This window comes from Orcinus orca, chromosome 4 (genome assembly GCF_937001465.1).
Source record: "Orcinus orca chromosome 4, mOrcOrc1.1, whole genome shotgun sequence".
NCBI classification, from domain to species: domain Eukaryota; kingdom Metazoa; phylum Chordata; class Mammalia; order Artiodactyla; family Delphinidae; genus Orcinus; species Orcinus orca.
Genome location: NC_064562.1, coordinates 135616738 through 135632185, shown reverse-complemented (window position 1 = coordinate 135632185; position 15448 = coordinate 135616738). Strand labels below are relative to the sequence as shown.

At 33.6% G+C, this 15448-nt stretch overlaps 1 protein-coding gene across 2 annotated transcripts in view; it reads right to left on the bottom strand.

Annotated features, from left to right (window-relative positions):
* BLTP1 (bridge-like lipid transfer protein family member 1) overlaps positions 1-15448 on the bottom strand; it is a 210715-nt gene that overhangs the window by 62379 nt on the left and 132888 nt on the right. The window contains exons 47-53 of one of the 2 annotated variants that reach the window (XM_033419363.2): positions 14520-15226; positions 13806-14051; positions 13208-13301; positions 11033-11083; positions 6956-7162; positions 5260-5498; positions 554-798 (exon numbers count right to left, since the gene is read on the bottom strand). In XM_033419363.2, the coding sequence (XP_033275254.1) occupies positions 554-798; positions 5260-5498; positions 6956-7162; positions 11033-11083; positions 13208-13301; positions 13806-14051; positions 14520-15226 (1789 nt within the window). The remainder of the gene's footprint in view (positions 1-553; positions 799-5259; positions 5499-6955; positions 7163-11032; positions 11084-13207; positions 13302-13805; positions 14052-14519; positions 15227-15448) is intronic. The other variant, XM_033419364.2, reaches the window with a different exon arrangement.

The following is a 15448-nucleotide window of genomic DNA, read 5'->3' as shown; positions in this document are numbered from 1 at the left end:
GGAATCATGTATGCTGGCTTTCAAATTCCCTTAGTAAAGAAACTAGTCTGTGAATCTGCTTGTAATTATTTTATCTCTGTATGACCTTTATATTGTTAATAAGTATGTATACCTGGATGAATCATGTAACCTCTCTAACGGCTCAGTTTCTTTACTTGTAAAATGAGAATAAAATATCTACCTCAAAGGATTGATTTAAGGATTGTACAAGTCAATGAATATGAAGCACCTGACAAATGTTAGATACGCTTAGCGTTTTTATAATCAAATGAATCATGAAAATATTGTAGAGATGCATGTGAAACCCAATATAATAAATATGAATTCAAAGATGATTAAAACAAGAAAAAAAAGCATGTTTAAATAAAACTATAAGGAGAGAGACACATACAGATGTGTACGTAAACACACACACACACACACACACCAGAGTAAAAAATTCTGTAGGAATAAATGATTTGATGATTTTTTTTGATCACTACATACTTTGGTACAACTAAAATTTGAAGGCTCCTAAATTACAAAGAGTAAGAAAATTAAAAAGTGAACTTACTTCTGCCACACAACGTAGATAATTTCCCTGTAAATAGTACCCTTGTTTAGAAGGCAGTTCATCTATACTCCACACCTGGTCTGAATAACTATCATGCTCTTCCATTATATATTTCCCTGACATAGTAACAGGAGGAAGGTTAAGACTGGCAGAAGGAGGAATGGTTGACATATCCGTGGCAGAAACTTTTGAAGTAAAACGCAATCTGTGATTTGGCAGCTCAAATGTAAATCTGGTCTGTGCACCTGTAAGAAATAAGGAAAGTTACTGTTTGTTGTTCAGGTGCTCATTCACTCATTCATTCCTTACTTTGTTCAACAAATGTGTCTATTAAAAAAAGTATGCATTTTCCAAACCTATGTTGAAAGATATGAGAAGGATATTTTAAATTTGCTTATAAAATATTTCCCATCTTTAAATATATGTATGGTTACTATAAAGCATCAGCCAGTATTATTAAGCCAGCAAATATCATTTATTAAGCCTACTAGGTGCCCAGCATTGTGTTAGGTGCTAGAGAAACACCTGTAAATGTTCTCTTTATTTCACGTAAGGTAGAAAAGAAACTGCCTTTATTATGAAAGAGTTAAAACAAGAGAAATTAAAGTGTAAAACAAAACAAAACAACAGCAATCCGCACAGTGTTTTATTCACAGAGAATAGTTAGCAGTTGATAACCTGCCTCTTGATCCTGACTCAGTATGGAAGGAAACAGTGAAATTGTCAAACCAACTAAATTATACTCAATGAAAACATTAGTCGAGTATAAAATTTTACAAAACATGTATCTTTGACCTTAACAATAATAATGGGACCATACTCCAAATAAGAATATGGTCTGAGTTTTAGTTTACTGTTGGTTCTAAACACTTAAATCAACAATTTGGCATGTAGTTGTTCAAACAATTATAAATACACAACCTGTACTATTTATTCAGGCTATATTTCTCCAACTATTTATTGAGGGCATTAAGGCATAGCAGAAACCTTGTTAAAATCAAGATCTATTATTGCCTATTACATATACTGTCTAATGTATATGTGCATGTTCCTTTCCAACCAATCAAATCTACTGATACTGTTCTGTACATAAGCAATTCTCTCCACTCAAACATTAAACAGCCTATTTTGCCTACATTTAAAATTTATTATATATTCCTAGTATTCTCGATTGTGCCAGAAATAATTCTCTTTCTTCCACATACTAATTAAAGGGCACCTCCTATATGTCACATTCACTATATTCACTCACTATACAGTAACGTTTATACTTGGAATGAGGTATCCATAAACAGAAACATGCTCTCTCACCAACTGGTGCAACCGTGAAAGGCCAGATAGGTCACAACTGCTCTGACCTCCTCTTACTCACCAGGCAGAGTCACTGACTATGGCTTGCAGGCTGCAAGGGGTGCGGGCTGCCCTCCACAGTAGCTACCACTACTATTACTACCACCAACATTACCAAATAAAAACACAGACTGAAGTAATACTAGGCCTCAGGTCATCCCTTATCACTAGTATAGCCTTTTTTTTTTCCTACTGTTTTTGTCCCTTTCCTTTATTGCAGGGAGAATTATGGGTTGTTTTCTGACTAGATATTTGACAATATGTTTTCTTTGCTCCTAAATATTCATATATTCCTAGTTCCAAAGTGACTATTTGGCTTTTGATCTGCTGCTTCTTTTGGCTCTTCTATTTCATGGATGCCCTGAGTAAACAGACAAGAAGAGCCATTTAACCCAATACCTGAAGGCCCAACACTTCTGACTCTGCAAAATATGGAAATTCACTTTAAAGTGCTTCTGTTTCTGATAAGAAAAGATGTTCAGAAAAATCCCTCTCAATAAAGAAAACCTAAAATGCTAGAGGGCAGAAATAAATACATACACATACATACAAAAATACATACATGTATGTATGTATTCACATATATGTATATGTGTTTTTAAAATTATTAATGTAATTTATCATGTTAATAAAATAAAGGAGAAAAAATATTTTAATTTCAACAGATGCAGAAAAAAGTATCCAATAATAAGTATTTGCCAATCATTCACAGAAACTCTTAGCACACTAGGAATAAAAGTAACTTATCTTGACCTGATAAAAATAACCCAGCAAAAACCTACAGCAAACATCATATTCACTGGTGAAATATTAATTCCCTTAAAAAATATGAGTAAAACAAGGATGCCAACAGTACCCCTTTTACTGACTTGGTAGTAGAGACATAGTAAGATAAGAAAAATAAAAAGGCATAAAGACTGGAAAGGAAGAAACAAAAGTATTATTTGCACATGGTATGAATATCTACTTAGGAAACTCCACAGAACCTTATTAGCAATAATAAAAATAGTTTAATATGGTTGCTGAGTATAAGATTAACATCAAGTGCATTTGTACATACCACCACTGGTTTAAAATGCTATTTATAAAATATACCATTTGTAATAACAACAATAACATAAGGTGCCTAGGTATCTAAGTAAATAAACATATCTTGCAACAGATAAACAAAAACCTTAAGTTGAAAAATTTTAAACTTTATAGAAAAACATTGAAGAAGATCTAAAGAAACAGAGAAATAGACATATGCAGGAATAAGAAGGTTAAATACTATGTCAGTTCTCAAAATCAATATTTTTAATTCTCCCCCAAGTAAATCTATAGATTCAACTCAATTTCTAAAATAATCCAAACAGGCTTTTTCAGGGAACTTGGCAAACTGATTCTAAAATGTATCTGAAGGAGCAAATAAACAAAAATAACCAGGACAACTTCTAAAAAAAGGAAAAGTCAAGTATCAGTATGACACTGGTGCAAACAGGCCACTGAGGCACAATAGAGATCTCTGAAATAGACCCCCATATACATAAACACTTAACAGATGATAAAGTTGGATTATCTATCACTGAAAAAAAGAACAGATTAGTCAATAAATCATGCTGAGATAACTGGTTATGCATACTACTCCATACCAAACTGAAGAAAAAACCAGTCAATTCCTTATAGATTAGGAACTTAAATGTGAAAAGCAAAACTTCAAAATGTTTAACAGTAAATATGAGAGAATCTTCTCATGATCCTGGGAACAGAAGGATATAAAAATTTATATTTTTATGTCTTCTTCAAGACATAAAAATACACAATAAAACAAGAAAATATTAATTCAGTTACATTAAAATTAAGAGTATATGTTGATCAAAAGACCAAAAAGTGTAATAAGCCTCTGACTGGGTGACAATATATGTTGAACATATAACATCAAAGGTTTAATATACAAAACATACAAAGAATTTCTGTGAACCAAGAAAAATACAAATGACTCAATGGTCAAATGGACAGAAAACAAACAAGAACCATCAACAGGTGTTTCATATAAGAAAACATATAAGGACCCCTTAATCATATTTAAAAATTCAGCTCCATTAATAACTACAGAAACATAAATTAAAGTACAATGAGATACCATTCCACATTTACCAGACAAGCAATAATTTTAAAGTCGATAATACCAAGTGTTGGCAAAGATGCAGAACAGTGGGAACTCCAATCTAATACTGATGGGAGGGTAAAAACTGGTGGACACAAGCACTAAGGAAAACAGTTTTATATTTCCTAGTAAAGTTGAAGATGCATTTACCCTATAATCTAGCTGTATCACTCCTAAGTACATATCCTTGAGAAACTCTTGCACATATGTACCAGAAGATGTGTATGAGAACAAATGTAATAGCAAAAAAATAGAATGAGTCAAAGGTCCATCAATAGCAGAATAGATAAATAAATTGTGATATAATCACTTAACGGACTACTATATTTCACTGAAAAATGAATGAACCAAAGATACATGGATGAATATAAATAAATCAAAGAAAATGTGCAACAAAAAAATTCCAAGTTAAAATATACATTAGTGGGACTCCACATGAATAAAGTTTAAAACAGGCTACAACAAAATTGGTCATTTATGAGTATATGTCTATGTAATAAAACTATAAAGAAAAGCAAAGGAATGGATAACACAAAATTCATGATAGTGATTATTAACCAAGCACTCATGGGGACTATTATCTGATAGTAATAATATTCATTGAAGGAGCCTTCAAAGTACTGGTAATGTTTTAATTCTTAGGATGTGTAATCGGTGGGTGAGTTTACAGTTCTATAAACTGTGTGAATGTAACTGATATACTTTTGTATACATGATACATTTCAGAATAAAAATACAACAGCAAAGTGCTTTTGGAGAGGATATATAAGGATCACAAAATCTTATAAAAATAGCTATTTTGAAGAAGTCAAATAACCTCTGATTTAAGCTAAATGTACTCAACGTGAAAATAAACCAACTTATTCAGGCTATAAGAACCTAACAATGTAGAAATGTATTCAACTTGTAGAAGTGTATTCAACTTGTAGAAATGTACTCAATTCAAGTTTAAGTTGGGAATGGTTTCTAAAGAGTGGATAACTCTAAAGAGTTCAAATGAAAGCAGGGTCCATGCTGGTCATTCAAGGAAGTGTATTGCTATTTTTACTTGACTGAATGAAAAATATCGTTAATGAAATTTAAAAGTGTTTTGATTAAAATTATTTAAATTTTCATAAAAATCTATAAAACTAAATTTGTTTCACCAAAATATTACTAATTTCTTAAACCAGTCATAAATTTTAAGAATGAATTCAAACTTCAATGTTACCTGTCATTCCATGACTTCTCATTCTTCCCATCTTGTATTCTGCTTTCAGAGATGGTAAAAGTGCTGCTCCAATGGCTATACCATCTAACATGGTGCTGAATTTAAGGACAATAGGCTTCTTCTCTAAACCTTCTGGTAGCTGAGGAAATTCATTTGTTTCAATAGGAGTTTGATTAACACTTGTTGGGGTTTTTTCAGAAGGTAGGGGGGTTGCAATATCTTCTTTTACAGGCTGTGGGCTATAGAGCAAAACAAAAAAAAAGTTTAAAAAAGACAATTAGAACAGCTACTAATAAAATTTAAATTGTATAAAAATATTGTATAAAATTGGTATTCTCAATGTAAAAGAGCAAAAATAAACTATGAACAGATGTTTTCTTTCTAATACCAAGTCATATTAAGACTTCCTCAGAACAGCCATTGAAAAATGATGATCTAGGAAAGTAAACAAGATGAAGTAATAACAATATAAACTGAATGTTACACTGCCAAGGCCATTCACATCATTAATGTGAAACTGGAGGTTTTCTGATTCCAAATTCCATGACTTAACCATTATGCACTCTACTGTTGATTGTTAATACTATTACTATTACTAGCACTATTAATAATAATAACACCAACACCAACAACAGCAGTAATTATTTGAGTGCTTACTATGTGCTAGGTACTATTCTTATTGCTTTGTGTATTTCATATAATTTATTTATCTCACAAAACCCTTTGATTACGTACCATTATCTCCATTTTACAAATGAAGTATAGCAAGAAAGTGGTGAAATCAGTTTTGAACTCAGTCAATCTGACTCTAGAGTCTTTTTGTTTTTAACTACTCCACTCCACTGCCAATACATTCTAATAAGGAAAAATTCCTTAGGGTATTTTATAACTAAGGCTCATGTACACATTCTGGATTCCATATTCCAGAGACAGGAGAAACATGTTTAAATTATTACTACTTAGTCAACCAGACATGAATTAATATTGCATCAGAATTAAAGATCTAGATAGGACAACTGGAAAAATCATTGCTTTAAGACACTGTCAAAATACACACTAGTGTTTTTCTACCTTACAGGTTAGGAAAAAGGAAACATAACAAGACAAATTTTTACCTTTTACTTATATTTTTATTAGTTATTAATTAGCTATAACTTTGGAGACCAGGAAGAAAGCTTGGCAATGCAGACCCAGGGAATAAACGTTACTGTGCAAAGGTCCCATTTACTGCCTTTTAAAATATTTAAATGGTATATTCAAATCCTGCCTTGAACCATGTACAATAATCTCACATAGAGGTCAGCACAAAACCACGCATGGGACATAAATGGCCACTGCAACTTTATAAATCTATGCACTCACAAATTTCAGTGAGTTCAAAGTAAAGAAATATTGCTACAATCCTAGAATTTGCCTTTTATTAGTAACACGTTATAATGTCCACTAATCTCTAGGATCTCTTAAGCTTTACTGATGCAATATGAACGACTCGCAATTGCATTTGTGACATAGTACTTTAATAATATCCAGAATATGATTCTCCCACAATCATGTTTAGCTACTTTTCACCTGCCCCACTATCCATAATAGTCACTACTTAGATGTAACCTTCTGTCTTCCTCCAAACTATTGTTAACACAGCAAAGAATGACATGAAATACTATATAGAATCACAGATCTTGAATAAATAACTTACACTGTAGAAGGTTGTCTGATGAGATCTGAGATCTGCTTAGATAGCTGGTGAGAACTTCGAACCATCATGCTGTGTAAGGTGGCAGGGTGCTGGGGAATGTTGATGCTGATAGCTCCTACTTTGAACACCGCGGCATTGTTAGTCTTCAACCCCCTCTGGGCACTGTAGAGGGCTTGGGACTTGGCAATACTACATTTCACTACAGTTCTATTAAAAGAGAAGGAGGATCATTAAAATATGGCCAAGTAAAGAGAAATTTTGAAAAAGTATTTTGAGAGCAAGACAAATGTTTTTAAATCATTCAATGAAGTAAATTACAAGATTTTTCATGCATTTAAATCACAGTAAAGAAATAACGTTTTCTAAAAATATGGACATACATTTTATACTGTTTGTACTGAATATTATTCTGTTTAATAAAGAGTTTACAGAAGAATGTATGTATGTGCTTACATGGAAGAGAATACACTGACATATTACACATATACAACACACAAAATCCCATTTTGATTTTTTTCCCCATTAAGAACTCCATTTTTCTTCAACATATTTTAGGCATCTGTACAACCATTAAGAAAATATAAACAGTGAAAATTAAAAGAAAAGAAACAAACACTCACTATACTTCTTAAAATCTAATCAGCCAAAGAAACTAACCTAACAATCATCCAATATGTTAAAAGAAATTAATGAGAAGGAAGAAATTTAACTTGTATTTTCCTTTTTTTATTTTCAGTGAGTAGCAAAGAAATGATAGAAGTCCAATTCATAATGAGTAACTACTACTTAATTAAAAATTGGTAAGCTTTACTGGTACAGATATAAAATAGAAATACTGTCTTTCTTGATTTCTTGTTCTTTCTTTCCAATGCCTAGAACAGTGCTTTAAACATAGTAGACACTCACTGAATTTTGTGAAATGAATGAGCAGAAAGAAGTACAGCAGAAGAATGACTCAACACAACTGTGGAATTCCACAGATATCACGTGATATATCATGTATGTAAAAGCCATGATGAAGCAGTCTTGACACACACAGTAGAAAGGTTCATGTCAATGAACTGCACCACTAAAGGCCCAGTAGTAAGAGGAAAGCTTTTAACATATATGTTATCTTTGAAATGAGCAAAGAATGCTTGACAACAGATTTAGCAAAACACACAAAATGCAAATTTCATATTAACTACATGTCAGTTCACACACATTTATCTCTACTTAGGCTACAGAGGATTCACCGAGAATTTATTTACAGTCTCAAGGACCTAAGGAATCATCCATTCATTACATTTAACTTCTATTAGAATAAACCTTGAGAAGCGTAACAGTGGTTCTATTAGAAGTTTTGATTATTTACAGATAGTGAAATCCAGGTATTATACAAAATTCAAAAATGATTACTAGAGAACTATATTTGCTTTCTTCTTCAAAGGAAACTATTTCTCAAAGACTATCACTGACTAGAAAAAGAAAAAAGTAATCTATGGAATTGTTCTAGCTGGCATGAATATAGATTCTAGGATGCTGACTAGTTACTGAATTTTGAATCTTAACTATTTTAATAAATAAAGCTACTATTTATCATCAATGAGATTCCATTTTAAATTCAATTTCATCATGAGCCAGAACACTCAGATGGTGCTAAAATGCAAAGGGCTTTCTAGTTGTGAACAGTATTCACCTACTGAATGAAACTAAGCATACATTTACAAAGAAGTCTTATCATGACAGTCAAGAAATTCTACACCTATCTTACTATTTTACCTTTATAATCTATAGAAGTCTGCTTAAATATTACTTGTGATTATATAAGCACATACACAATCCTTAATTTTCAATTATACACCAAATGTCAGAATAGAAAGCTATGGGGCTGACTGCTCTCCTACTGTAGATCCTACTGTGGTATTTCCAGTGGAAATTTTGATGTTAAGGACTTCAGGGGCTCTGTGTTGCCCAACTCCAGAGGGCACCACCACACTGTAGGCTATGTAAATGATGCCCATGACTACAGCGTGAGTAATGTTCCTTGGAGCTAGACAACAGGATAGTCCTACACTGATCAAACTGAGACAGACACTGTAGAGGATGTCTGATTAACTCTTGTCAAACTGTACATGTTAAAGATGTAAGGAGACCCAGAATGAGGAATTAAACAATTTACAAGCTGCCAGTATGAATTATCTATTCATAATTTCAGATTTATCTATTCATAATTATCTATTCATATATTATCTATTTTAATTCTTAAAAGAGCTGTCACTTAATCTAGATCAAAAAACATGTAGCATATATAAGACTTTTACACAGGAAAGAAGTGGTCAAAGTCTTTTTAAAGAGAAGACTATAAAAACTTGTAGCATGTCAGGCATGCCTCATATATGTAAAAAGTTCACAGCAAGTGACCAAGAAGCTTGGCTCAAGAATTCATTGGCAGTGGTGGGAGGGCAGATCCACTGTGAGCCTGTTATAACCACCACAGTGCCTAATCAGGCAAGGACTTTTCCGCATCTTCTTTTTCTTCCTGTGTCCAGGCCACAGGGCCTTTAAAGCAGGCCAGCCATCCTTGTAGTGCCGGTTGAGAGTTTGAGGACTTACTTTGGGGCCTCATTATTGCTACTCTATCTCCACCCCCACCCCACCTCTTTGATCTTGCAGGCCCAGACTTTAAAGGCAGGAAAAGGAGGTAAACTAATTTATGTACCCTGACCCATGCTGCCTGCCTCAGTTCAGTTTTGCCTGGAAATCTTTACAATGTGGACAGAGTGTTGGGATCATGTGTAATTCAGTTAACTATTAAAAATCATTGGAGCTTTCTTTCCCATTTGGCAATTGTACCTTACGTGTTAACTCTCTCAGCAGGAAGGCCTAAAAAAGGAGGGAGTGGTCCTATAAGTGATATTATGACAGGAACTACCTCTCACTTGCTTACTGTTCCATCTCTGAAACCTAACACAGTGTGCAGGCCATAATATGCAACCTAATAACCTAATTAGTTGAGTGGATAAAGATGTGATCTTCAGCCATTAAATAGCATCCTCTCTAAAGTCATACAGTACTGATTTTTTTTTTATTATATATCCAGAGAACTCAGTGATAAAAAAGAGAGAAACAATAAATCTTCTCTAGCTACTATAACTACTAAAGTGGAATTAGCTGTTTTTTTATACCTGTTGTTATTAATGATGATATTAATATGGAAGAGTGGCTTCCAAAAACAATCAATTTTCTAATTTAATATTAGTGCATTTATTCTTTTTTAGTACTTCTAGTTGGCTGATGAAGTGACATAGATCACAGATAATCCCAACAAAGGGTTGCTGATTGATGATGTTTTGACTATGGCCTGTTATCAATATACAATGAAACAAATCTCACCAGGTATTGATAATCTTACCAGCCTGGAACAAAATATGCAGATTCATCTATTTATTCAGCATACTGAAATTTTATAGAAAAGGCTGAAAGAAAATATCTGTCCTAAGTAACATACTAAACTGTCATGGTGGTAAGACTCATGTGACAAGTATTTAAATATATCACTACCACAAAATATCAGATATACACAGGCCAAATCAAGCCCGTCAAAATACAAAAGGATACACAGTAAAAGCCATACATAAAAGCTGACAATAGAGCAGTGAACTCTCTCCATCTTAAAGACAGAATTATTATAAGGTTGAGCAATGTAGATATTTTCATATATTAATGTTTTAATAATTAGTTTTGAAATTTGTGAAAACTCATTTGCAAAGTTAAAAATTTTAGCTTCTATTATCACATCAAATGTTAACAAGGGTTTGTAACAGGTCTTAAAAAAGCACAAAGCAACACACAACTACAGTGTTACAATCTTTCAACAATAAAACAAGGTATGAATTACCAAAAAGGTAGTCCTTACCTGTGTATTTTCCTTGAAAATCAGTAAATTTTAATCTATAAAAGGATCTATATTAAAGCTACAAAATAATAACTACATACTTTCACAGCCATGCAGATAATCTAAATATTTTATCTTTAAAAACTATTCAAATACTATGTTAATCACAAAGTCCATGAAAAATAATAATAATGACATACAGAAACTCTTGTTTGGCTGTGCTTGTAGGAGATGTAGGAAAATCCTCCAGTCTACAGATGAAGATTCAAGAGAAAGCAGGAAAACAAAAAGGAAGCAAATAAACATTCATGCATAAATTAGTGACAATATGAGCAATCATTTGGAAAGTTTTATTTCCCATTTTTTAAATTTTCAAGAAACTTTTCAACTATTTTTTAAAAATTCCATTTCCTTTTCATTGAAACTGGAAGTGAAAAGCCAAAGAATAAATCCAGAAAGTCTTAACACTACTAGAGTTTGGCAGTGAGTAATTAATAACTTTTATTTTTTTAATGAAAAAGTTAAGGGCTCTTGGCTTGAGATTTTTTAAAGGCAAGAATTATCAACTAATACTTTTTTAAAAAATCAATTTTATAAATATGTTTGGTTCAAGAGAATAGAGTAAATAAAACCCACGAGACATCTAAAGAAATTTGTTGTACTTTTTTTTTTGCGGTACGCGGGCCTCTCACTGTTGTGGCCTCTCCCGTTGCGGAGCACAGGCTCCGGACGCACAGGCTCAGCGGCCATGGCTCACGGGCCCAGCCGCTCCACGGCATGTGGGATCTTCCTGGACCGGGGCACGAACCCGTGTCCCCTGCATCGGCAGGCGGACTCTCAACCACTGTGCCACCAGGGAAGCCCTGTTGTACTTTTGAATAGGTCAAAGTGACCATGATACTTTAAATTTAGACTCAACAAAGGAATCATGAAACCCAAGGTCTGTGGTGACTTCGTGCAGTAGCATCATAGTGAGGTAGAAGGTGCAGAGGTTCAGGTATCTCTTCTTACTGACTGTATGACTTTAAGCATTTTAGGAAAACACTTTGATATTTCTGAATCTCGATTTATTGTTCTGTAAAGTGGGGATAAAACACCCCAGTTAACAGGACTGTGGTGAGGATTAAATAAAATAATGTATAGGAGGCTCCTGGTCCATGATAGATAACTCCTTTAGATTGTAATTATTAATAATAATATCCCTCTCCTCCCATACTGAATGATCAGAAAAGATCTTGTCTCACAACTACTGGAATTTCCTGGTCTTTAGAAAGACTGCTTAGGAAATGTGATCTGGACCATTTAGGCAGATATAATGAAATATACTCTTTGGTTCTAGATATACAGGTTCAAACTGCCTCAGCAAGACTTAGACATCCATTTCATCCATCCATTTTATGTTCCCCAAGACAGTTAGCACATTACCCATGTTTGAAATGTTATGAATAGACCTGTAATAAGTCAAATTACAACTAATATTTAATATTTAAGGCATTGAACCAAATCCTCTATTTAGTCAGTATTTAGCATGATAGATGCTTTAAGGGACAATAGTAGGACATTAACTAGTTATAATATTAAGAATGAGCAAATCCTCAAAATCTGATCTAAATTATCAAAATACATTTTGTAGTTATAGCATAAAAGTGCTCCACTGAAAGGAAGTTAGGAATGAAGTTTTATACTCCCAAGTGTATGAGCAAAGTCAACGGTTAAATGTACTGACAACCAAATAGTGATCTAAGTATCATGTATAAAGGTAATCGTTATCAGAACAATTTTGGACAGATCCACAAATAGAACATATAAAGAAAAGGTGAGAGCAAAGAGTCAAAAGAAAAGCAATATGGAATGGTATACTCACTACAGAAAGCTTACCTATACTATTAGAAGGGTCTTGTAGGCTTTATTGTTAAATTCTTTAAATGAAAAAATGGCAAGATCAAGTTTGGAAACCCAGCATGAATATGGGTAATGATTAGTTAGAATAAAATCAAGAGACAGTCTATATTCTCTGACTATAATTTTGTTTTAAATACTTAACTATTTGAATTATGTGAGCTTTTGCATCTCATATGTTTAACTGAAATTTGCACTGTAATCATTTTTCCTGTCACACAATCTTAACATGTCCCGGGAGTCAGTTTTTTAGGGTGGAGGGGTGGCAGTAGGCCAATTTTAGAAAAGAAATAAATAAGTTTTCTGAGAACATTTCATTTGTGATGTTCTTAGTGACAGAATCACAGTGTCTGGCAACATTAAGTAATATAAATCTCAAAACTTAGTAGGTACGGGATTCATCCAAAGAATTTTAAGTTTCCTGTCAAACTATAACAAACAAGTTTAAGAGAATAGTAAAAAAAAAACACACTTACTGTATATTTGGTGTAATCCCTTCAAGCAGCACAATATTGACCCCACCAATATGAGCAGTGGCACATGTCTCAGTCATCTTTTGATGTAGAACATCTTAAAGTGTGAAAAAAAAAAAGTGTATGAATTCTGGAAAGAGAGTGGCACTTCATATTAAAATGTCATTTTATTCATAATACGTTCAAGGACAAAAGATAACTTTAAAGGTACAATGAAATTTAAACTATTTCCAAACGACTTTTTAAAAAATTTCCTTGAAGATTTTTATCTCTATGCATTCACATATACATATGTATTATACGTCAAAACTGGAATGATGCTGAATATGTAGTTTAACATGCTATTCATGCACTAAAGAGCCTCATGACATTAAATAGCCTAAGGACATTTTAAATCTCAGAAGTAAAACTTGGCGCAGAATACTTACAAGAATTTTAAAAACTTTAAGAATAAGAAAAAGAAACTATATACACGAGCACTCTTGATCCGTATAAACGGGAAGTTCCATTCTCTGAAGAAAAATTGCCAAGTAGGAATTTGTGAGACATGGCACTGGCTTTCTTCAGAAAAAACACGCCCCAGGGTTAGAATGTCACCTGCCTTTCATTTTTTCCTTCAGTGTGAAACTGCCGTGGATCCTCTTCAGCTCTGACTCCATGGTTAGCCCACCGATGTCGGCCTCCAGGTGCGTGCGGCTCACCATGCCAACCCCAAATACTATTAGAGTGACGTGCTGGGGCTCAGCAGTTGCCACGCTGCGCTTCCTCTGCGTCCTAGTCAAACTGTTCCTGTCTTGTTCATTCTCAAACACAACTTTACACGTTGGCTCTGTAGGGCTCCGGACTCCTTTAAGTGAACAGAAATATATAGGTTTAGACATGAAAACTGCAAAATGGAAGGACATCAACTGCCCTTTCTTTCCTGCACATTCCAAACTGGCTCTCTTTGTCCTCTTCCCCACCAAAATGATTTCTTAAATTTTTCAACATTTTCCCATGGTCATATTTGAAAATAAATAGTACAGTCAGGTGTTTGAAAGCAGGTCTGTGTGAATTCTTTAGGAGCATACTGTGTAAGGGTTAGGAAGGATGGGAAAAAGGGGTAGCAGAATATCTGATCGCCATCACTATTTTCTCTCCTTGGGTGACTGCCAATTTCTTTGCATTTCAATTATCCAATTATAACATTAAGAAAACATGATGAATAAACTTGTCTTTTTTAGTATTATTGCTATTCTAAACAGAAAATTTTTTTTTTTCTTTTTTCCAAGTCTGTATAAAGAGAAAATTTTTTAAATATGAAAATAGCCATTACCCGCTGGTCCAAATGTTTCTGAAGATTTTTCCAGTATTCCTGTTGGATCAGAGATAAGTGAATAGAAGTTAAGCAATTTATACATATTCTGCCAGCACTCAGCTGAAGGCTCACTTTGTTCTGACACTGTAATTGAGTCAGAGTCATCCATATGGATAGTCATATGATCCACCACGTCTTTTGAACCTTTCCTAGACACTTTTGAAGTTCTTCTTTCAGATCTTCCTAATGAATTTTTGTTTCGAGACTCCTTTTTGTTGTTCTCATTGTTGGTCCGTTTGTTCTTTGCATTATTTACTCTATTGCCACCATTAAGACTTCCTCTAGAACTGCGGCTGAAGTCAGAGGAGCGAAAATCCCGATGTTTTCTGGTTTTGAAGGTAGGCGTTGGAGAAGCTGATCCAGCTGTATATCTGCTAAGTTTAATGTCAGTCTGAGTCGCTTTGATGTCATCTATCATCGTACTAAATTGATGAATAAGACGAACTAAAGCCATATCTACATGCTGGCTTATTGACTGACAGGAAATAGTAAAGTTGCAGTGAAAGGTATTATAATAACGCTTGTTGAGATCATGAAAAGAAAGAGCGCTGGTAGAGTTCTGAGGGGTGCACACAGACTTTTCCATTACAACAGCGCTGATGCTAAAGGTTTCCAACATCAATGCTGGTTTGAACTCAAGTGGAGGAAGATTCACATGGCCTTGCCTAAAAATGTGGAAAAAAATGAAAAAAGAAAATGACAAGGTTTTATTTCTTTTTTCCCAGAACCACACAATCTTTATTAACTTGTTAGCAAAATAATCTCCAAGGTGAAGAATAAGCCATTTAACTAATTTTAAGTAAGAGATCAAGTAGAATAAGTTTTTCCAACTTTTTCATAAGTTGGAAACTGGGCCTTAAGTCTTCCTTCTTGATCTTACTCTATGA